At 44.6% G+C, this 24689-nt stretch overlaps 1 protein-coding gene across 2 annotated transcripts in view; it reads right to left on the bottom strand.

The window, feature by feature from the left end:
* The window catches only part of LOC144680745 (adhesion G protein-coupled receptor F4-like), a 102249-nt gene that overhangs the window by 4132 nt on the left and 73428 nt on the right, over positions 1–24689 (bottom strand). For both annotated transcript variants that reach the window (XM_078542079.1, XM_078542080.1), the window contains 6 exons: positions 20186–20358; positions 11303–11470; positions 4832–6217; positions 2773–2814; positions 2627–2683; positions 798–864 (listed from right to left, as the gene is read on the bottom strand). In XM_078542079.1, the coding sequence (XP_078398205.1) occupies positions 798–864; positions 2627–2683; positions 2773–2814; positions 4832–6217; positions 11303–11470; positions 20186–20358 (1893 nt within the window). The remainder of the gene's footprint in view (positions 1–797; positions 865–2626; positions 2684–2772; positions 2815–4831; positions 6218–11302; positions 11471–20185; positions 20359–24689) is intronic.

Genomic DNA, 24689 nt, shown 5'->3' with positions numbered 1-24689 from the left:
TGCATTTAATAACTATACAAAGTACATTGTCTGTAGATTGCTTTATCCCAGTTTGACCCAGCAAAGACCAGGCGGGTGGGCAATTAGCAATGAACAGATTATTTACCCACTCGGATTTCCATCGTTTCTGATTTTGAAAGTAAATAAAATGCTTGCTTAAAGCAGGCAGAAGCCTAATAAATTTATGCAATTTGATGTTCTGTCATGTCAATAGGATCTGACAGTGGTTTGAACCAGATTTTGATTGACAATTGAAGCAGGGAAGTAGAATCTGCTCTCCGCTCGGCAGAAACAGCATTTAAGATAGAAAGGCCCTGACAGGCAAGTCTAAAAACTTTCCTTTTTGATGGTCAGTAGTAGCAGGTGTGTTGCAGACTCATGACCATAACTCCCAAATGCTTCTCAATTGCAAGAGCCTCCAGGAGACAGCCCTGAGGGCCAATCATGCCATCTACTTGGCGTCAGCAGGCAACCCTTGAGCTGCATGATTTTAAGCTGCTTCCTGCTGACTTCCACCCAGAAAATAAATGAATGTTTAAACCAGGCTCCACCATTAAAATTTTCCAGGCTTTATTCTGGTGCAGGTGGGCAGGAAATTAACTTGCAAGTGCAGTTTGCCCCTGGAAATCCACAAGCATTTAAAATCCAGGCCCAATTTGATCACTTATTGAATAGAACACAAATCTTTTCACTTCAATAATAGCCATTAAATTACAGCTATTCATAAAAAAATTTTTTGGAGTAACTTTTATCATGGGACTGGGTCTATTATTGTTCAGTTTCATGGTTATACTCACTCTTTTTAGAATGAAAACGATGGTTCGACTTTGAGGAAGGGTTTGTAGTAGAAGTGCTCTGTACATACTGAAAAAAATAAATGAATCATGAATGTTAACGTATGAAGCAGCCTTAGTTTATTCACTTTTGACTTTTTTCCTGCTCTCCCCATCTCCCTGTTCTCTGCACAGAGTGATTTGATAAGGCTCAGTGCTCACTGGGAGCACACCTCAGGAAATTACCAGCACATAGCCCAGAATTTCATGAAATTTGCTCTCTATAAACACTGCTGCTTGCTGGGAATTCAAGATTGTAGTGATTATTTTTTAAATGCATACAATTCCTAAGGTGAGCCATCAGCAGACAACTTGCTTCGTGTCATTTTATGTCCAGTCACCTGGAGTTTGAGAATGGCAGGGATGATTCAATTGCCCTTGAATTTTCCTCACCCCGAGGTTGGGGCATAGTCAGGGCTGTAGCCGGGGGTTTGGTCTGGTCCAGAGAGCGGTCAGGTCGGGAGGATAGTTAGTTGGGGAGGGTAGTTAGGTGGTTTGGGGGTAGTCCGAGGGTCCAGAGAGTAGTTAGAACAGCATAGGTGGGTTAAGTTGGGTTGGGAGGTAGTTGGGGGTAGTTTGGGGCGTGGTAGTCGGCTGGTTGGGGGGTCAGTAGGGGGTTGGGGGGGGGTGTGATTGGGGCCCTGTTGTATAGTTGCCCAGGAGTTAAACTAGGTATTGCTCTGTCTAACATTTCCTGGGTAACTATTTGGGCATGTACCGTAGAATTGTCGCAAGTCTCCGACATGAACAGGCATGCATTGGAATAGTCATGTCTAGATGTACCAAAGGCATGAATGAGGGTTTCAGCAAAAGATGAAATAGGCTGTCTTAGCAATGGAGTGAATATAAGGAAGCTCATCTCAGGGGTTGCGAATAATTTGTTTCAGCCTCAGATAGCTGCCAGGGAGAGAAATGGAGTCAGTAGCTAGGGAATGGAATTTGTAGTGGGGTGCAATAGGTTTAATCTTCCCAGTAGTTAATTTGAGGAAAGTTTTGCACATCCAGGACTGGATGTTGGACATGAAGCCTGACAAGTTAGACAGTGTAGATGGATAAGAGGGGTGGTATTGAGGTACTGTTAGCATAAATCTGGAAAATGACACAGTTTTTGGGTGATGGCGCTACGGTCAGTAATATCTCCAACTTGGTGTGGTTAAGTCTGTATCTGGTAAATCATTGTGCATCCCAGCTTTTCTTCACACCCCTCTGCGGCCTAACTGCTCCTTAACTCTGGAACCTTTTCCCATCTTGTGTACCTTCCGCCATCCTTCAGTTTCCTGGTCTCCCTTTGTTTATCTCCTCTCCCTTTTCCCTTTCATTTGTGGAACAGCTTCTTGTTGGCTGAACCCGATCATCATGAATTCCATTCTCAGATTCTCAGATTGAAGGGTCATTCGGACTCGAAACGTTAACTGTTCTCCTCTCCGCAGATGCTGCCAGACCTGCTGAGTTTTTCCAGGTATTTTTGTTTTTGTCTCAGGTTCCTCCATCTCTTTACCCCTCCAGCTTCCTTTAAAAACCTAAACAAACCCGATTCTTTAGACCTAGCATTTAACCACCATTACTCTTGTTAAATCTCTGAACTACACCAAGGGACGTTGTGTTAAATTATATCTAAGTATATAGTGCAAGTTGTTATTGTCCTTCCATTCCCATTGTTTTGTTCACTCTCACAATAGCCAATCAATTCCACCTTACATTAGTGCTGAGAAAAAGCCTCTACCTAAAGCATTAATATATCTTTTCTGTTTTAGATGCTAATTATCTGCCATGCTTATTTTTCATAACCTCACCTTTGTTCGGGAAGAAAATCCTGACAACGAAAATGTTTTCATCAGGGCTTCTCGTACCTAAGTTAATAGCAAAAGAAAGCATTTTATTAGGTGAAGTAAAAATAAACAATGCTGGAAAACTGGTGGAAATGGCGTCTGTAGCTCACCTTATTATCCATGAATGTTCCAAAGACCAAAATAAAGAATCCCTAAAAAGATGCAAGATATTCTTAAGCAGTTGACCTTTAACTAATTGCAAACACTTTTTTTTAGCATTGCATTAACTATTACAAAATTACCATTTGTTAATAGTTTAATCAGTTTAAAATAGACTTCAAAAGCAGAGGTTTCCTTTAACCAGTGATATTCAATACTTTTATCAGAGCTTAAATCGCTAGCTGGTCCCAAGAACTATTTTCCTCCCCCTTCCACAAGGCTAAACAAGTTGACTGCTGGTTTTACGTCCAGGTACCCTACCCAATCAAACCCAGTTCCCTGTCGAAACCTGTAATTTTCTACTGTAGAGGATGGTCAGGATGATTAAAATTCCCATCCTTGTTTTCAGATCTCTTCCTCGCCTCGTCACATCCTATCTCTGCCCGATAATCTTTTGAAATCTCCCTGTACCTTCAATTATGTCCTTTGTGCATTCCTAATTATAATCACCACTGGCAGCCTGGCCTCTTCAGTTGTCTAATTGGCCCTAAGATTTGGATTTATCTCCCTCAACATCTCCTAGCATAACATCCTTGCTTTTGCACTTCAGTTTCTCGGTTTCGGTGAGGTGGGTGGGAAGAGGAGACTGTCAGCGACTGGGAAATATGGGAAAGGTGGAGAGTTTAATACTCAGTTTCCTGCAATGGCAGCTGGCCAAATTGAAAGGCTGGCTGCCATGTGGGAAAGCTTGCTGTACAAGGCTGCAACTGGAGAGGACATTGGAGATCTACAGGTCCTGGAGGGAGAAATCAATGTGGAAATCGTGGTGAGGGGTTGTGAAGGTCACAGTTCAGTCTGGAGATCACAGGGGAAAGATTGAAGGGACAGTGTCTGGAACTTGTGTGTAGAGGTTCTGGATATGGCAACAGGAAAGCTTGGGGTGGGGTAGTTTTGGAGATTGTGGGGTGGAGATCTGGAGATCACACAAAGGAGGGTCCAGAGATCGCCAGGGGAGAGCTCTACAGATATCGTGAGGAGGTGGGAGTTCCAGAGATCACATGGGGTGGAGGCGTAGGGGGGATGGAGATTGTATGGAGGGGATTCCAGAGATCATGAGGGGAAAGATCACATGGAGTGGGGTCTGGAGATCTCAGGAAGAAGGCGGTCCAGAGATCACAGGGCTGGTGGATTCTGGAAATCATGGGCAGTGAGGATCACAAAGAAAAGGCTCCCAGCGAGGGGGTCCAGCGAAAGGAGGAGGAGAGCATCTGGAGATAGTCAGGTGGATGGGACTGGAGATAGTGAGGAGGACGGGTTCTGGAAATTACAGGACAGAGGGGTTCATAGGAAGCACCCCCGCTTCACTTTGCCCACAATGTGCTGAAAAAGCAATTAACCAATGCTTCCTTATTTCCCTTTGGCTGCCAGCATTCCTGAGCCCAGAAATCCCAAAAGCCACTTAAAATTTGAGATAGCAGTCTCATTATCATATTGTAATCACTGGCCCATCCCTCGAGAGCTGGTTCTTGCCTGGCCCCTCCAAACCCACCCAGTTAAATCTTTATGCAGTTTGAAAGTTTAACTCAGTGAGCAAACGCTTTCTCTGTGACCTAACTCTGACTAAATTATATGCCCCAAAAGTTCAAGATTTTGTCACACAAAAAAAATCTTGTGATCCATGTAAGATTAGAATAACTTCTTTTGCCTACATTGCAATGATTGCATTTCAAAAATTGACTTTGAAGCACTTTGGGATGTTCTGACAATGTGATAGATGCTACACAAACAAATCTCAAATGAAATAGTGATACTCCAGCTCATCTACTTATCATGGAGAATCACTGCGAAGAAAACTGCTATGCTTCTCCTATTGAGCTGATCTTAAGCTGGACTTTACCTAGTTCCAGATTAATTTAAATATGTACATGTTAAGGATTGATCCATGTATTGAACCTATAGAACATGTTTAACTGGTTTAGATAACAATTGCTTTCTATGAATTTGGCTGCATAAATATGAGTTAACTAAACAGTTAGAAATCAAAAATAATAAAACATAGATAATAAATACCTGTAAAGCATTGAGGATTGTAAATATATAATGGAAAGCCTTTGGGGAACCCTTTTGAAAGGTTGGTATTCCAAATGCCCAGGTGAGACCGAGGATTGGGGTTAGCACAGCAATGCTTCTCACAACTTGTTTGAATGTTTCTCTCTCGTGATTATTGCCTTTGGATCTGGCTCCAATTGTCGGTCGTAACAGTTTAAATATGACTACAATCAGGATAATGAGGTTGATTGCGACTATAGCCAGTACAGGTATAACAAATGCAAGTAGAGGGTACTCTTTCTCCCAGCCAAGCCAACAGGCATCTTCTCTTGTGTAACTGTCCCTTGGATAGGTAACTCCGATTGTGATGACAGAAATTATCAATGGAGGCAGGTAACCAATACCAAATGATATTCCCATCATAACTGACTTACTGAGATCATGGAAAAGGTAAACCAAACGATAGACAAGTAGTAGGCCCAGGGTTAACATCCAAAAAAATAAGGCAAGATAGAAAAAATGAATGAAGAAAGTAGCAGCTGTGCAAGCCCCTGTTTCTGGTTTTACAGCTGAAGCCACAATGAACCATATATCAGCTACCAACAGATTTACTGCAATGTTCAAAATTCCAACATGGCGAATATATGAGGTTTTATTTTTGGTCACATGCTTCCACACTATGGACTCTATAATAATAGCGATAAATAAGCTTCCCATTGATATGGCAACTCCAATTATGGTTATATAACCCAAAGCTGGGTCATCTATGAAATCAGGGGACATTAGAATAGAAAAGGATGTCAAGTGCTCACACATACATGTGATATTTTCTCCATTAATTTCAGGCTTACAGCCAGCATTATTCCATGCACCGGTGCCATTAAAATCCCAAAACACGCACGTGGCCGTGTTGAGATTAAGCGTGCGATTTCTTGGTGAGAATGTCATGTTGATGTTAACAGGTTTATTAATGTTTTTTAATGTTGTTGTCACAACAAGACCATTAATCAAAAAGTTTCCACCAAAGGTTGTGGTATTGGGTAAAATATCAATCCATGTTGGATATGCAATAGTGATAACTGTGGCATTTGGTGTATCTTCAAATTCTTCAGTGGGAATGAATACACTGGCACTTAAACTGGAATATTCCTCGATGGGGAAATTAGCAAAGCTAACATTAATAGAGGAGTTGTTCTGATGAACAATCCTAACAGCTTGAAGCTCAAGATTCTCCTTTTTGATGGTTAAACTGTTATTCTGCAAATTGAGGCGACTATTAAAATTTTCCACTGACTGTAATAATTGAGAACTAGAGCTAGGTTTATTTTCAGTTGTTGTGTTTGTGAGAATTCTCCATGTATCTATTGATGCAGACGAGATAACTGTATTTATAGTTTCCAAGAAATTCTGAAAAGCACAAAAAAAACTTTATTAATCAAACATTCAATTTCAAATTTAAAAAAAAATCAATGCTTTTGGCAGCAAAAAATGGCCAAAGATACAGGCTTGAACTTATGAGCATACAAAAATGGTATGCAGCGAAAGAGGAGTTGGTGTTCATGAGTGTTGTCCCACACTCATAAACCCTGGAGAAACATTACCAACTCCACCTTCCCTGCGTAGCCATATAAACCTCCTGAAAAGTCAGAAGAAAACAGACACAATAAAGTAAAATCAAATTTGGAAAGCTCTCTTCAAGCTCCTCAGGTGATCAAAACCAGCCCAGCTGGTCACATTGACTATATGTAGGTTAACTGTAAATCCACTGATTTTTTTATACAATACAGTTTCTGCCCTGGTCAAGAAACAGTGCAGCTCCCTTTTGAAGGCTTGTAGAGAGTTAGCACACACTTCACAAGCCAGCAATTCATTCCAGATGCTCAGTACTCCCTGGGGAAAGAATCACCTAATGTCTAGACTATTCTTACTGCTGTGTAGTTTAAATGCATGTCTCCATGTCCTCCCCAATCTGTCAAACTATGAAAGTCTATCAAAAGGCACACAATCTAACTCTTTTATTGTTTTATATACTTTTACATAAGAAATAAGAGCTGGAGTAGACCATTTGTCCTCTGAGCCTGCTGCTCCATGGCTGGTCTTCTATCTCAACTCCATCTTCTTGCACTATCCCCACATTTTCGAATTTCCTTAATGCACAAAAATCCATCAAACTCTGTCTTAAATATATTCAATGACTAAACAACCACATCCCTCTGGGTTGGAGAATTCCAAAGATTCACAACCCTCTGAGTGAAGACATTTCTCCTCACCTCAGTCCAAAATGATTATCCCTTATTCTGAGACTGTGACCCTCATGTTCTAGATTCTCCAGTCAGGGAAACATTTCTCAGCATCTATTCTATCTTAAGAATTTTATATGTTTCAATTAAATCACCTGTTATTCTTCCAAACTCCAGGGAATATAGGCCCAATCTATTGAATCTCTCCTCATAGGATAATCCCCTCATCCCAGGGACCAGTCTACTGAACTTTTGTTGCACTCCCTCTAGGTTAAATAAGTACTTCCATGATAAGGAGGCCAAATCTGTGTGCAGTGCTTCAGCATGGCCTCACCAATGCCCTGTATAATTCTCATGTTTCCTTTAAGTCTGGGCAGTTCTAAAGTAAAGAGACCCAGATCTTTAAGATAACTTGAGTAATTAAGGTTTATTAAGCTAGTGATCATTCTTAAAAGCCATTATATTACCAACAATGTGGGGGGACTAAAACTACGTGGAATATTCCCCAAGGGATCTAATCAATATCTTGTATAATGGTAGATAGATGTAATTTGCTATTTACTGAATTGTTGTATTAATACAACCCAGTACTCTTTTTGTTTTGGCTATGGCTTCTATGCTTTGATCTTGAACTTTGCTTTGTGCACCTAAATCCTTTTCAACAGCTTTCAACACCTTCCAGTCTTGTTCCTTGTAAATACCAGATAATGCATCACACTACATTTAACCTGTTCAATGCCATTGTCATTGTTTGACCCATTGTTCCAGTGCATTCAGAGCTTTTTGCAGAAGACTGCACTCTATGCTCTTGATACCAACACGGCAATGAGCTGCATCCAGGTTGATCCACAACCGTTGACTACAGAATTTGAGCCAATTTGTAACCCAGTGCATCAAATTCCCAGGTTTATCCCAGTCTTATGTTATGTACTGCCATCTCACCAACGGTAATGACTTGCATGCACATGTTAAAATCTCTTCCTGCACTGAAACCTTGTGATACAAGGAATGCTGGAATATAAACTGCTTTTTCTTGGGGTGTTCAGGTTTGACTAATGCTATTAAACTTGTCAGCGCTCTGACTGTGGAAACATAGTTCCAGGCTGGCTTCCAGTAGAATGCTGACAACTGGAGTAAACTTGTTTGAGATGGCCATTCCTCAGACTAGCTGGCTGGCATTTGGCCTTCATCCTGAGAGCACCATGCCAGAGGATTGTACAAGCTGGCATCAGCCTGCCTATGTACAAGTGCTGGACATACAGTTAACAGTGGCTCCCTCTTAGGAGCAAGTTACCCATGAAAGGAGAATCACTAAATTTAGAAAGTGAATAGTTCATTGATTCTCAGGGTGCACAAGAAAGTGGTTGGTGTGTGTTGTATGGATGTTGTATGTACCTGCATGCCATTGTAATGTAAAGGTGCTTGGCAGAGCAAGAGTTAACGTGGGACTGGAGAATAGCACTGACCATGGTATGATGTATGGAGTCACATGGTAATAGACTTGTAGAGCAGTCTAGAAGCAGTCTACATGGAGACAGCAGCACTGGGCATGATATTAACTAGGATCTATACATAATTCAAGATTAACAAAAAATGGTTCAAGTTTAAACATACAAGTCTTACGATCTCATCATTGAGACATCAAACGGACCCATAAATAATATGGTGATCAGTGTGTTTCCCTGCCTCTTCTTTCCAGGTCATTATACTTCTTATGGCAATGGGTTGCAGTCTTGGCTTGAGTGGTTTGGCACAGAGTGCCAGCCAGAGCCATCTCCTTCCATATGGCATGAGACACTTTTTTGCAGCTTGTTCCCATGGAAACCCCAAAATCTCTCCTTCCTTTATTGAACTTCACTTGGGGAGGGTGTGGAGGTTGGGTTCACTGAAATTAGGTACTCCGTCACCCCAACACTCTTCTCCCTTCTGGCTGTCTCTGTCAGATCCTTCAGTGGGAGATATTCTTGAGGAGTGGCACAAAATTTCACATGAGCCATCCTGACAGTCAACTCGGTGAGCCCCGTCCTTTATCATTTTCCTTTTACTGCAGCGTTCAGGCAGAGTTGACCTTTTAAAGGCTGCCCTCTCATTCCCAAGCAACCCCTGTTTGACATGGGACTTACAGTCCAGAACTGCTACAGAATCACAGGATTGTTAGGGTGCAAAAGGAGGCCATTTGGCCTATCGTGTCTGTACTGGTTCTCTGAATGAGTAACTCATCTAGTGCCATTTCCCACCTCCCCATAACCCTGCACATTCTTCCTTTTCAGATAACACTTACGGATATTTAAGTGAGCTGAAGGTTATCAGTTTGTGCAAGTCCTGGATCAGTGGGACAAAACTCACATAAACAGCCCAGTGGAATTTTGGGCCCACTACCCCTTGAAATATAATTATAATTCAGTGACCTTTGTGCATTATCACGGTGAAATGAGAATTAAGATCTGAGAATTAAGAACAAAACAGAAAACTATTTCTATGAGATGGGAAGGTGAGCAGAGGTAGAAAGAAAACAGTTGTATCTACCAATCTTGCTATTTATTATTTTTTCAGGTAGTTGCAGAAAAATGGGACAGTTTGATGGAAAATCTGAAATGTCAGACAATCACACGCCCCATTGAGGCTGTGTTGCTCATTCCTCCCCATTTCCTCTTGTCTGCAAGAACAACAATTCAAACTGGTGTATGGGGGTAAATTCATCACTTTTCTGCTCCTAGTGGGAGCTTTATTTAAAAGCCGCATTTGTTGGAGAATTGGAATTTGAGTATTGTAGCTGTATGCCTGCACTATGGTCCCCTTAAGCCTGACTTCCTATTGATTGTGTGGGATCAGTGAAATTACACTATAATTTTATGGGGCACAGCAACCCTCAGGAACCTTTACCAGTTATGGTTCTTTATATTCTAGCTGGAAATGGAGCTTCAATGAGCTATTTGTTAATTTGATTCCTCACAACTGAACCCTAATGATCAATTGTGGTTCAAATCATTTAGGATAGAAAGGTGTTGAGAGCTGAGACAACTATCCCAACCAAACATAAAGACTGCAGTAGTGGAAGTAAACTAATCACCTTGACACTAGCTAATGACCTAATGCCGGCATGAGTTAATTAGTGCCAGCAAATTCCACATCCTATCAACGCTCTGTACAAAGTAGTTTCTCCCGAATTTCTTATCAAATTTATTGGTGACCCTCTTAAATTTATTGCCCTGATTTTAGTCTCCCCAACAAGTGGAAACATCTTCTCTATACTTATACTATCAAACCCTTTCATAATCTTAAAGACCGTAATGAGGTTATTCCTCAGCCTCCTCTTTTCTAATAAAAAACCCCAGTTAGTTCCAACTTTCCTGAAGCATTCGCGACACCCAGACTTCACTCCCCACCCTTCACAGGCATCTAATTGCTTGACTTGTGTCCAGAGCCAAAGTCTTTTCCCTGGTTCTATACAGTACAGCAGAATGAAACACAACCAGTGAATCAGTCATGAGGTGTTTTTGGAAAATTGTTTCTGACTTGTATCTGATTCAATGTTGTTGAGATTGAAGCGTTTCCTATTGAACTGGGTCCTATGTACTAGGATGAACCAAGTTTGGACATTCAGAAACCAAGACTTCTTTTCAGCAATTTAGGCAATTTACAAACCTAATAGTTAATCTTCAGTAAACCATCTGCAGAAAAATATTGATGAGAAGCAAGAGTCCGTAGGAAGAGATCATGGGTGTTGGCAGGGCAAATAAATCCAATTTTAGCTGACGTCCCACACACACCTCCACTGTACTATTGTGCTTTTACAGTTTCTCTTATTTGTGTATCAATTGTAAAAGACAATCCTCCCAGTCTAGCTATTGTAAAAGACAATATATGCAACAGCCATCCAAACCTCAAAAGAGTACTCCAATGGGTCCATTGTGAAGCCTATTCAATTTTCTATACAAGTGTTCTATGTAAGTGATATAGTGGAAGCCCTATGAGAGATGTTCATCTCAATTCATTGTCACATCCTGCTGTGGGAAAATAGGTGCTATAAACTAGGCTAAGGCCTAGCAAACTCATTTCCTTATACCCAACAATCTGAGGATTTAAACCAGATTATGAAGGTGAAGGACTAACTCCATTACCTAGCGTGTTGTTATACAAAAAATAGTGATCCTGTAAGCAACACAATCGATATTCCCTTGCTAAAAGAGACACAGTGCAGAAAAGTGTTATATTAGGCTTAAGACTGTTTTTGCCAGATGTTGGTTCTTACCTGCATGTCTGTATCATTAACAGTGGTATTTACATTTGAAATTTGTGTCAGAATATCAACCACAGCTTGGACATTGCCCGGGGCAGTTGTGGTAGCCTCATCTGTGACATTGGATAATTGTTGAAGAAGGTTGGAAAAAGTATTTTCCAAATTGGTGGTATTTACCGCCTGAAGAATTAAATTGGAAATGATTACAGCAACATATGAAATTCATGGACTAGAAAAGGTAAAACAGGTAAATCATGCATATTCCATGCAGTCATACTGTAACTGACCATCACGATTGCAGTGCACCCTCCATTCTCACCCCATCAATAGTCACAGGGCGGAATTTTCCGTGCCCGTTGGCAGTGGGCATGTTTGCCGGCGTGAGCAGGCAATATGCTGAGAAGGCCAAAAATCAGTTTCACAACTTCGTGAAACCAGTTTGCAATCGTCCTCTCTGCTCATTAATGGTGGGCTGCGTTTCCTGCCGTCAGATGTTGGGAACTACTTTGTAATACATCTACATATCATTATAAGCCCAGCTCGCTGGAATCATCTCCCCACTTTGGCTCTTCCAGGCATCCACTGACGTGTTTCACAACCATACATAAGTGACGTTCACCTGGTGATCTGCACTTCGCTCTGGGCTTCAAGGTTTGTTTGCCGACCTTGCTTCGGTCAGCACTCGCAGTCAGCAGTGCCAGGCTTCATAGACAGCACCACATCACTTTTAGGGGGGCTCACGGACAGGTCTCTACCTACTAGACCAGCCATAAGGTGGGGGTGGCTTTTCAATGGTTGCAGGGCTAGGGTTTGTTTGGGGAAGGGGGAGAAGTGGCCTCAGGCAAGGGAAGAGGCTGCAGGGCGAGAGCTGTACTGGGGAAGGGGGGTATCCCAGGGTTTGTATGGGGGCACATGTCGATCTGTGCAAGTGGTCTCAAGATGGTGAGGACTGAGGAGACAGTCTCCAGAGGAGATCAGGCCAGATGGAGATGTGAAGGTGTGTGTGAGAGAGTGAGTGGTGATGTCCCTTGAACTGGCAGTGAGTGGGATGCCAAGGAATGTGTGATGAGCTTGAGTGTGTGTGTGTGTGTGTGTGTTTATAGTGATGAAATGGTTGCCATACCCTGGTGGCACGGATGAGATCATTCATCCTCTATCTGCACTGGGTGGCCAACCTCTTCTGTGCAGCAATGGCACTGATCACCACTGCCATAGCGTGCCATGCCAGAATGGTAATGTTGCTGCCCCTCCTGCAGCCAGGGGAGGGGTAGAGGACATAATGATGGGCCTCCACGGTGTCCAAAAGATGCTCAAGGGATGGGTTGTGGGGGGGGACCTGCAGTCTTCTTGCCTTTCTGGGCCATGTCTTATTTGCAGCAGTCCTGGGCTGGAAGTACTCAGAGGTGTGCGTGCAGCTGCACTTTGAATGTGGTGCCCTGCGCGATGAAGCATTGAGGCGGGCGAATCGAAGCCCACCCACCACTGAAACAGCGTTTTTCCCAGGAATACATGATTAATGAGGCAGGATTGGGATGATACAATGTGAAAAGCCACCACTGTGGCCGGCGGATAAAATGTCCTTTTTCTCACCCGCTACCGCATTTAGTGCGAATCTGGGACAATTCTGCCCATAATGTCCTGGGAAAGGCATAAAGATAATAGCTGGTTTAAAATTTAAATGCGGGGTATTTTCGTAGTTTAGAGTATAAGTTGCCTACTGAAATAGTATTTAGTCAATGTTGATTTTAGTTTGTTTATTAGAGTAAAAGTCTGAAAACTTGAAACCTTGTCGTTTGATCCTTCCAGTCAGCCACTAGAAATTTGAATATTTGGCTAAAAGTTATTGGTCTCTACAGGGTTAGTAACAGATTCTATGGCTGGAATTTTCCAGCCCCCCACGGTAGCTTCCCCATTCACATCGGTGGGAAGATCCCACTGGCAAGAGGGGCTGGAAAGTTGGCCATCCAGCATGAAATCGCTGTCGGGGTCCCATTTCCCGACTGCTCCCGGGCCCCCCGATCGCGCGTGCCCACCAACTCAGGCCTTAAGATTTGTTACAGAAGTGTGAGGAAGTTTGCAAGATTATTATGTTTTTGGGATTGTCCCTTAATATAGGGGAAAATGGAGGAATGAAGGGGTGCCTGTGACCTGTCCTCAATTCTGTTTGACAACAAGCTCCGATAAAAGCAAAATACTGCAGATGCTGGAAACCTGAAACAAAAACAAAAATAGCTGGAAAGTCTCCTGGAAAAGCTGGAAAAGCTTCGATGGTTGGTTGTTAGAAGTTAAAGGGAGATCCAGGATGTTTTAGTAGGAAGAAGGGGCAAGAAATTCACACCTGTAAACAATGACCAGGGCAGCTATGCTGGTGGTGGATAGACTGTTTTTCTCCAAGGCACAGGGAGAGATTAAAAATGGCAGGTTTTGTAAATGGTTTTTCTTTTACCTGTCTATTTAATTTCAAGATAGAGGGTCTAAAGAAAAGCTAATTAGCATTTCTACCTGGCTGCAAGGCCCATACGTGATTCACACTGCCTTGAGGAAACCACTGTAGGATTGGCTTGTAGGTTTCCCAAAATATCATTGAACCTCACCGAGAGGTCAGTCTGCAAGAATATGGGGGAGGGAGAGAGAGAGAGCAGAAAGATAGAGACAGCTAGTCCTGTACCTTAAGCACAGAAAATGCTGGCCCTGTCAGTCAACATGCAAAACACAGATGGGAGATCAAGCACAGATTGAAGAGACCAAGTTCATGAGGATTTAAACGAGTTTGGAAAATTCACCTTACTTGGCCATATGGAAGAATCTGCAATTCGTCCCTCACTATGAATGTTAGCTTAGGGATGAGAAGTTATCCGGCTGAAATATAAAAAAAGAAGCAAGCCATCGGAAGCTGTGAATAGCTTTGGATTGGCCGCTGGAGAATGAAGTGTTCACCTAAGGGACAGAGTAAATTTTAACCATGGGGGGAGATTTTCTGCTGGTTTAAAAGTTAAATGGGGGGTATTTTCGTAGTTTAGAGTATAAGTTGCCTACTGAAATAGTATTTAGTCAATGTTGATTTTAGTTTGTTTATTAGAGTAAAAGTCTGAAAACTTGAAACCTTGTCGTTTGATCCTTCCAGTCAGCCAGTAGAAATTTGAATATTTGGCTAAAAGTTATTGGTCTCTACAGGGTTAGAAACAGATTCTATGGCTGGAATTTTCCAGCCCCCCACGGCAGCTTCCTCATTCACATCGGTGGGAAGATCCCACTGGCGAGAGGGGCTGGAAAATTCTGGCCTATGATTCTAAGTGTCAATCTAATGGCTCTACTGTGAAACTCTGCTCATACCATTATATCACCAAAACTGAACATAATATTCTAGATAAGGCCTAGCCAATGTCCTTTAAAGGGCAGTATACTGATTTTTTTGTTTTATATTAGATCCTTCTAGCAATGCATCCTAATACTCCATTTGCATTTGCTACAGTCTAGCTTCATCACTTGTGAACTTATCGTAACGCATATGCTTAGAGTACCTAGGTCACATGGTACACTTCTGCTTGGTATTAGTCCTACTTAGATTATCTTAAATTCCCCTAAGCCTTTATCCAGATTATTAAAATAGATTGTGAAGACCAATGGTCTTCACCTGGAACTACTATCATTAACAATAATCTTTTGCCTAAAGGAATGCAGCCAATTCCTCAAACAACCGAAGGACAGCCTGCCAATTCCATAGGATTCTGTAGTATTTCTCAGTTTGTGTTTTTCTCTCTCTTCCTCTTTCCCTCCTCATTTTGTGTTGCTCTCTCTCTTCCTCTTTTCGTTTCCACCCCCCTCCCCCTGGTTTCTGTTTCTCCATGTTTCTCCACCCCAGTTTGCTCCTCTTCTCTCTCTTCCTATCCCCAAGTTTGTGAGTGGAATTTTCCCAGATTTGCACTAAGTACGGTAGCGGAAGTGTAAAATGATGTTTTACCCGCCGGCCACATTGGTGGGTTTTCATGCCGTATCATCCCAAACCCACCACATTATTTATGCACTCCTGGGAAACACGCCGTTTTCATGGCAAATGGGCTGTCATTCACCTGCCCGCCATCACCCCATCGCTGCATCACGCCAGGCGCCATGTTTAAAGTCCAACCACAAGCACACATCTCAGTGCTTCCAGACCACCACTGCTGCACAGAAGACATGGTCCTGAAACTGAAGAAGACTGCAGCCCCCAGGTTCAGTGACGTGTCCGTCGAGCGCCATTTGGATGCCGTGGAGGCCCGCTGGAATGTCCTCTGGCCGCAGGATGGGCAACAACAGCACTAACCCAGCTTGAGAGGCAGTGGCAGCGGTGGTCAGCACCAACACCCTTCAATAAAGGACAGCCACCCAGTGCCACAAGAGGTAAGGCCTGTTTAACAGGCCACTGCCATGCATTAATTATCTCCCCTTGCTTCCGCAGCATATCTGGGAAACAGACGATTGAGTCCATGACCCAGGGCCTCCAATCCAGCCTAGAAAGAACCTCTGACGAGGAACCTGGAGGAACCCTTCTTGAAGTCCCATCACAGTGCTCACCCACACCCTCCACCAGCGCACAGACACACATCTCGGTGGAACTAGCTTTAGAATAGCCCGGGGATCACAGTCTGGCGAGCACAACACGCTGTCTAATCCACAGCAGGTGGTGGCAGGGACCGCCCTGGCATCCGACACTCGCAGGACTACTGGAGGCCAGAATTTGCTGAGTCTGAGTCAGATGACGAGCCTCTGGTCTCGGTTATGTCTCAGTTGCTGCAGCTACAAAGGCAAGCTCGGGAACATCGGGAAGGGATGTCCGCAGCACTCCTCAGACTGCAAGGCACGATGGAAGAGCCCATCCGTCTTCAGTCTGAGGTGATAGCATCGGAATTGCAATGCACCAAGGTCAACACTGGTAGGATGGCAGTTGCCATGAAGACGTCAAAGTCTCTTTCGCACTGCTGCGCGGGCTCCACTCCATCGCTGATGCCATACTTGTCCTCCAACAGTGTGTACACGAGAGGCATGCTGGGCAGCTCGATCTCACTCCAGCTACCCCTGCTCCTCAAGGAGTCAGCCTGGGGCCCCCAGGCACCCATAGGGAGTTGATTAGCAGGTACGTACTCCGGGCCCATTGATCCAGGTGACTCCGAGTGTCTGGCCCATGTGACACTCCTCTTCCTGTGACCTCAGGAGCTTCAGCTCCACAGGCCGAGGAGGGTGCCACTGCCACACAGCAGGATCCTGAAAACAGGCTGGTGCCCTCCAGGTCTCAGCCCTTCAGAGGTTGCCCGCCAAGATCATCACAGACAGGGTATCACAGTCAGCAGGCTGCCTCCACCTCTGCTGTGGATGTCTGGGGAGCACCAAGACAGGGTTAGGAAAATTAAGAAGAATGAGTTGCACAGCCTGGGCACAGGTTTTAATCACTTGTTCATACTATTCACTATTGTCAATAAACTCCCAAGAATGTCTCCCTGCCTGTGGCTCCTTGTTCTGATGAGCAGTGTTCGTGTCACTCAGATGTGAAACCTTTCTGCACAAGATAAAGGCAGGTGTCTCAGTCCAGGGCCTCTTCCCTGTGCTTTGTGCAGCCTTCAGACCAAAGTGATGGTCCAGCCTCACACTCTCTGGACACATTACTGATGCCTGCACCTCGACGATGCTTGTCATTGCTGCCAGAACGTCATGGACAGGAGTCACAGAGTTCCATCATTCTCTCTGTGTGCTCTCAGCACCTTTAAGGTGGGGCTGACCCCCAACTCTTCAGCATCTGAGACCAGTGACACTGTGCTCCTGAAGGGCTCAGGTGCTGAAACTCTTTCGAGTTATCAACAGTCACAGATTGCAACTCTTTTGAGTACAATGACAGCTCTTGGTTTCCGGGAGTGGGACATGAACTCACAACCCTCTGATTCAAAGGCGAGGGTACTATGAACTGAGCCACAGCTGACACCTCAAAGGCGGACAATGGATCAGAGCTTCTAAAGCTCCATGGTTGTGTCTCTATGATATGACCCTGAATTCAGAGCGCAAGCGAGCTGCCCTTGGCCAGACAGGAGTCAGACATCTTCAGAGGCTATGTGAAGATCTATGGCGTGTCGTCATTGCATGTCATCATCATCCTCCTGCAATTGAGTGACCATTAGGGTCTCCACTGCATCTCCATGGTAGGAGCATTCGCACAGAAGGCATTCGAGCTGTCATAAGCCAGACTGGCATCAAACAGTTGCAGATGCAATGTGAGGATCTTTGGGGACACCTCACCTCATCATCATCCCCCACAAATCTAGCAGCTATGAGGGCCTCCCGAGCGCGCCTACCTTGTCTAGCCAGTGCGAGGGCCTCATTCCCGTCATCATCACCTCCGAAGACCTCCTCACCCTCATCTCCATTGGCGCCCCCCTCATCCGAAGAAACCTCCAGCTCCTCCACAGCCAGCTCATCTCACCATTGCAATGCCAGGTGTCAAGGGCACAGCAGATGACAACAATGCATTTCACCCTTTGCGGACTGTATTGCAGGGCTCCACCAGACCCGTCCAGGCACTGGAACCTCATCTTCAGCATCTCGATGGTTTGCTCCACCAAGTTGTGAGCTGCAGCATGAGCCTCATTAAAGCGTCGCTCTGCTGCAGTCTGAGGCCGCCGCACGGGTGTCATCAGCCACTGCCTCTGTGGGAACCCTTGTTCCTGAGGAGCCATCCCTGCAGCTTCTGCGGAGCCTGGAAGGCTCCAGGGATCTGTGACCAACTAAGGATGTAGGCATTGTGCATACTCCCTGGAAGCTGTGCGCACACCTGCAGGATGCGTTTCTGGTGGTCGCACATTCAGCGAATGGAACCCCTTGTGGTTATGTAGTCTACCGTCTGTTGCGACGGAGATATGAGTGCCACATGAGTGCAGTCAGTCGCACCCTGCACCTGTGGGAAACCCAAGAGCTGGGCGAATCCAATGGCCCTTGCATCCTGGCTGTCTTGGACCCAGGTAAAATGCACAAAGCTGTATGCCCTTGTAAAGATGGCATCCGTGACCTCATGGATGCATGGTGAGATCCCACAGAGGTCACCTGTGGAGCCATGAAAGAAGTCACTGGCATAGAAATTGAGTGCCACCGTCACTTTCACAGCCACTGGCAGTGGATGCCCTCCCTGTCCCCATGGTGCCAAAACCTGCAGCAGCTGGCAGATGTGACTGATAAGTTCCCTAGGCATGTGCAGCCTCCAGCGACACCGGTTCTCGGTCACCTGCATGAACGAAAGGCGGCATCTATAGACCTTGTGTGTCGCTATGCGCCAGCCTGCGACGGCTCGCTGTGGCTCTTGGGCAGCGTGTGCGAAAGCCCCAGCCAGCCCTTGTTCCTGAGGTTGCTGCTCCTGCCTTTGCGCAGCCAGAAGCCTCAGTCACTCTCTCCTCTGGTGTCTTCACGCTCAGTGGGCCATCAGGCATACAGCTAGTTCACCAGGCTCCATAATCCTGATATACTCCTCCTGCAGGATTAAAGAGAGAGACACGCGGTTAGCATGAGTGTACTAAGAGCCTGTCCTGGTTAAGTGTGTAGGCCCCTTAACACTTCCTGGAGACTGCTTGGATGGCCAGAGATTAGTGTGATGCATGGCCGCCCGAAACCCCACCCACCTCCGCCCCAGTCTTCTCGACCAATTGGCGGCAGCTTTGCCCACTGGACTGCATGCTGTGCTCTCAGCTCAGGTGCAGGCATTCTCCTAACCCGTGCTGCAAGGCTGCACTGTTAGCCTCAACCATGGAGGAGATTGATCCAAACCGGGATGCTGACATTGCAAGGGGCTGTGGGTGCCTCCACCAGTGACTGCTCCATGGCCAGCTTTAGCAAGGAGATTGTACAACATGTGCAGTCGTCCAATCGTTCTGCAGTCCATTATAATATTCATGAAATTGTAGTCTGTGCCTGGGGACGGGGGAGGGGAGGGGGGTGCCAGTGGAGGAATGAAAAGCTTTCGAGTACTTGGTGGCACTTTGAGGCCTCTGCGTTGCTTGAGTGAGCAGATAAACTAGAAGCCCAACACCCATCATGGCTGTGCCTGAATTGTCTGAGTTGCTGAGGAATGGTCACTTTATGCAGGTTTCCCTAATGCATTGCCACTTCCCTCACCCACCCCACCCCCCATCCCAAATGCTTGTGTGTCATATTCAACTGCAGACCCTTAGCCTCCCCCTCCACAAGTCACCTCAGCAGCAGGGCTGCGCTTGCCCCCCTGCCCCCACAAGTCGCCTCAATGGCAGGGTTGTCCTTAACCCGACCCCTCAGTGCCCCTCAATCAAGCCTGAAGTCCAACAGGCGACCCTGGCGAGTGCTGCACAACGTTACTGTGTACTCACCTCCGAGTTCCCCTCAAAGTGCAGCCCGCCAAGTGCTCACCTTTTATGTGCTGTTGTGAAACACGTTGGCTTTCCCGCTGACGTGGGCAGATGATCCTGCAGGGATGGGGGGTGGGGGTTCGAATCTGGCAGGCTGGTTTGATAATAATATGCAGATGTATGACAATGATGTTCCCGATGTCCGGTGGCAGGACACGCGGCCTGCCGTCGGTGGGCTAAGCAGACGATCACGAACTGGCTTCACACCGCTGTGAAACCGATCACGCCATACTGTCCGCTCACACCCGATGCCAGTAGGCACGGAAAATTCCGTCCTCTGTGTCTCTCTCTCTCTCTCTCTTTTCTTCTGATTTGTGTTTTTCCCTTCCTTTCTCCCTGCTGAAAAGATTAGTGGTAGGCCAGACGAATATAAATTGTGATCCTTAGCAAAATTGCTTTGAACAAGCTAAGAGCTGTGTTAAAATAAACCAATGAAGAATTTGGTGCGAGCACATTTTACTTGAACAGCACTTATTGTAGTTTCTACTCTTACAATTTATACCTGAAGGATATTGTTGATTTCCTCTGATATACAGAAATCCAATTCCTCTTCATAGTTTCCATTCTTTCCACATCTCCTCTTCATGACCCCTGCTCGATTTTTACAGGGGATTTCTGCGATGGAATTATAATTTGTTGTGCCATATATTTCATTCTTACATGGTATCTCATCATCTGTTTAAAGAAAGCAATGTTCATACAGCTTTCCAAAAGCTACATCACTTTGTTCTTACTGTTCTTTTAAATTTATCACTGGTTCCATACTCATTTGTTCTGTGGATATTTGACCATTGACATGTGAATATATGCCACATTGCTTAGAAGTGTGATGGAGAACAATTATCAACTGCCAATTATTTCTATCCACAGGTGTTATACAAACATCAAGTGGTTCATTTGGAACTGGAATATGCTGATGTTCTAAAAAACAAAATGAATGAAAGAAAAAAAAGACAATGGGAGCAATTTTGAGTGATCAATTCCACCAGGCAGGAATCAGGTGGAACAACTGAGTCTCCATCTAATTTAAGCAGTCAGGGACATTTTTGTGTCTGGGACTCATTTCACAGAGTCAAAGAATTGTTACGGTATAGAAGGAGGCCATTCGACCCATCATGTCTGCACCAGCTCTCTGAGCATTTTAATTTAGTGCCAATCTCCTGCCTTTTCATAGTAACCCTACACATTGTTTCTATTTAAATAACCATCCAATGCTCTCTTGGATGCCTCAATTGAACCTGCCTCCACCACACTTTCAGGCAGTGCATTCCAGACCCTAACCACTCACTGTGTGAACAATATATTTCTCACTTCGCATTTGCTTCTTTTGCAAAACATTCTGGTTCTCTGGTTCTCAGTCCACTTAGGAGCAGGAACAGTTTCTCTCTATCTACTCTGTCCAGACCCTCATGATTTTGAAAACTTCTATAAAGTCTCCTCTTAGCCTTCTCCTCACCAAGGAGAACAGTCCCAACTTCTCCATTCTTTCCTCATAGCTGAAGTGTTTCACCCCTGGAATCATTCTCGTAAACATCTTCTGCACTCTCTCCAATGCATTCACATCCTTCCTATAGTGTGGCACCCAGAACTGTACACAATACTCCCGCTGTGGTGTAACCAGTGTTTTATATAAGTTCATCATAACCTCCCTGCTCTTGTACTCTGTGCCATAATTAATGAAGCTTAGAATACTGTATGCTTTAGAAACAGCTCTCTCTACCTGTTCTGCCACCTTTAATGACTTATGTAGATATACATCCAGGTCTCTCTGCTCCTGCATACCCTTTAGAATAGTACCCTTTATTTTATACTGTCTCTCCATGTTCTTTGTACCAAAGTGTATCATCTCACACTTCTCCACATGTGGCAGCATGGTTTTGTGAAGGGGAGGTTGTGTCTCACTAACTTGATCGAGTTTTTCAAGGGAGTGACAAAGATGATCAATGATGGAAGGGCAGTGGATGTTATATACACGGATTTCAGTAAGGCCTTTGACAAGCTCCCTCGTGACAGATTGGTACAGAAGGTAAAGTTGCACGGGATCAGAGGTGAGCTGGCAAGATGGATACAGAATTGGCTTGGTCATAGAAGACAGAGGGTAGCAGTGGAAGGGTGCTTTTCTGAATGGAGAGCTGTGACTAGCGGAGTTCCGCAGGGATCAGTGCTGGGACCTTTGCTGTTTGTAGTATACATAAATGATTTGGAGGAAAATGTAACTGGGCTAATTAGTAAGTTTGAAGACGACACTAAGGTTGGAGGAGTTGCAGATAGTGAAGGGGATTGTCAAAGGATACAACGGGATATAGATCGGTTGGAGGCTTGGGCGGAGAAATGGTAGATGGAGTTTAATCTGGACAAATGCGAGGTAATGCATTTTTGAAGGTCTAATACAGGCAGGAATTATATAGTAAATGGCAGAACCCTTAAGTGCATTGACGGGCAGAGGGATCTGGGTGTACAGGTCCACAGGTCACTGAAAGTGGCAATGCAGGTGGATAAGGTAGTCAGGAAGGCATATGGCATGCTTGCCTTCATTGGCAGGGGTATTGAGTATAAAAGCTGGGAAGTCATGCTGCAGCTGTATAGAACCTTGGTTAGGCCACACTTGGAATATTGCGTGCAATTCTGGTCGCCACATTACCAGAAGGATATGGAGGCATTGGAGAGGGTGCAGAGGAGGTTTACCAGGATGCTGCCTGGTCTGGAGGTTATTAGCTATGAGGAGAGGTTGGAGAAACTCGGATTGTTCTCACTAGAGCGACAGAGATTGAGGGGCGACTTGATAGAAGTTTACAAAATTATGCGTGGCATGGACAGAGCAGATAGTCAGAAGCTTTTTCCCAGGGTGGAAGAGTCAATTACTAGGGGACATAGATTTAAGGTGAGAAGAGAAAACTATAGAGGAGATGTGCGGGGCAAGTTTTTTACGCAGAGGGTAGTGAGTGTCTGGAGTTTGCTGCCAGAGGAGGTGATGGAAGCAGGTACGATAGTGGTGTTTAAGAGGCAGCTTGACAAATACATGAATAGGTTGGGAATAGAGGGATACGGACCCCGGAAGTGCAAAATGTTTTAGTTGATGGGCAATATGATCGGCGAAGGCTTGGAGGGCCGAAGGGCCTGTTCCTGTGCTGTACTTTTCTTTGTTGAACTTCATCTGCCACCTATCTGCCCACTCCACCAATGTGTCAATGTCCTTTTGAAGTTCTACACTGTCCTCCTCACAGTTTACAATCCTCCCAAGTTTTGTGTCATCCACAAACTTTGAAATTGTCCCCTGCACACCAAGATCTAGATCATTAACATGTATCAGGAAAAGCAAGAGTCCCAATACCGGCCTCTGGGCATTCCATTACAAATCGTCTTCCAGCCCGAAAAATACCCATTAACCATTACTCTCTGTTTCCCATCCCTCAGCTAATTTAGTATCCACGTTGCTACTGTCTCTTTTATTCCATGACCTATAACTTTCCTCACAAGTCTGTTATGTGGCACTGTATCGAATGTCTTTTGGAAGTCCATATACACCACATCAACAGCCTTGCCCTCATCAACCATTTCTGTTACCTCTTCAAAAAACTCTAGCAAGTTAGTTAGACATGATTTTCCTTTAACAAATCCATGCTGAATCTTGTGAATGAATCCACATTTTTCCATGTGACTATTAATTCTATCCTGAATAATTGTTTCTAGAAGTTACTCCACCACTGAAGTTAAACTGACTGGTCTGTAATTGCAGGACAGGTCTTTACAACCTTTTTTGAACAAGGGCGTAATGTTTGCAATTCTCCAGTCCTCTGGCACCTCCCCTAAATCCAGGGAACATTGAAAGATTATTGCCAGTGCCTCTGCAATTTCCACTCTCGCTTCCTTCAATATTCTTGGATGCATCTCATCTGGTCCTGGTTCTGGTCCTTATCAACTTTAACGACCAACAAATTATCCAATACATTCTCCCTATCAATTTTCAACCCTTCTAGTTAGTGAGTTTCCTCCTCTGTCACCATGGCCTGGGCAGCATCTGCCTCGTAGGTAAAGACAGATGCAAAGTATTCATTTAACACCTCAGCCATGCCTCTTGCCTCTATTTGTAAATCCCCTTTTTGGTTCCTAATCAGCCCTACTTCTCCTTTTGCCACACTTTTACTATTGATGTGCTTATAGAATACTTTGGGATTTCCTTTTGTGTTAGCTGCCAGTCTTTTCTCATAATCCCTTTTTGCTTCTTATATTTGCTTTTTCACATCCCTTCTGAACCTTCTGTATTCAGTTTGATTCTCAATTGTATTTGCTACCTGACACCTGTCATAAGCACACCTTTTCTTCTTTAACTTAATTTCTATCTCCTTTGTCAGCCAGGGAGCTCTGGATTTGTTTGTCCTACCTTTTCCTTTTGAGGGAACATACCTTGACTATGCCCAAACCACCTCCTCTTTGAAGGTAGCCCATTGGTCAGCCCATTGTCCCACCAACCTCTTGTTCCAGTCTATCCGGCCCAGCTCCGTTCTTGCCCCATTGAAGTCTCTCTGCCAGTTGATTATTCTAACTCTGGATTGATCCACTGTCATACTAAACCTGATGATATAATGATCACTGTCCCCTAAATGTTCCCTCACTGTCACTTGATCACCAGATTCCCAAGAACCAGGTCTAGCAGTGCCTCCTTTCTTGTTGGACTAGACACATACTGCTGTAGGAAATTCTCCTGAACACAATCTAGGAACATTTGTCCCTCACGGCCCCTTACACTACCATTATCCCAGTTTATATACAGGTAATTAAAGTCCCCATAATAACTACTCCATGATGTTTATACCTCCCTGTAATTTCCTAATTTCCTCTATATCCTTCGCACTAGCTGATGGTCTATATATTACACCAAGCAATGTAATTGCATCCTTCTTATTACTTAGCTCCAGCCAAATCGATTCTGTCCTTGAATTTCTTTTATTCATTCATGGGATGTGGGTTTCACTGGCTGGGCCAGCATTTATTGCCCAGCCCTAGTT

The sequence above is a fragment of the Cetorhinus maximus genome, chromosome 5, assembly GCF_964194155.1.
Source record: "Cetorhinus maximus chromosome 5, sCetMax3.hap1.1, whole genome shotgun sequence".
Taxonomy (NCBI): Eukaryota; Metazoa; Chordata; class Chondrichthyes; order Lamniformes; family Cetorhinidae; genus Cetorhinus; species Cetorhinus maximus.
Note: the sequence above shows the minus strand (reverse complement) of the source record. Positions and strands in the feature narration are given on the sequence as shown.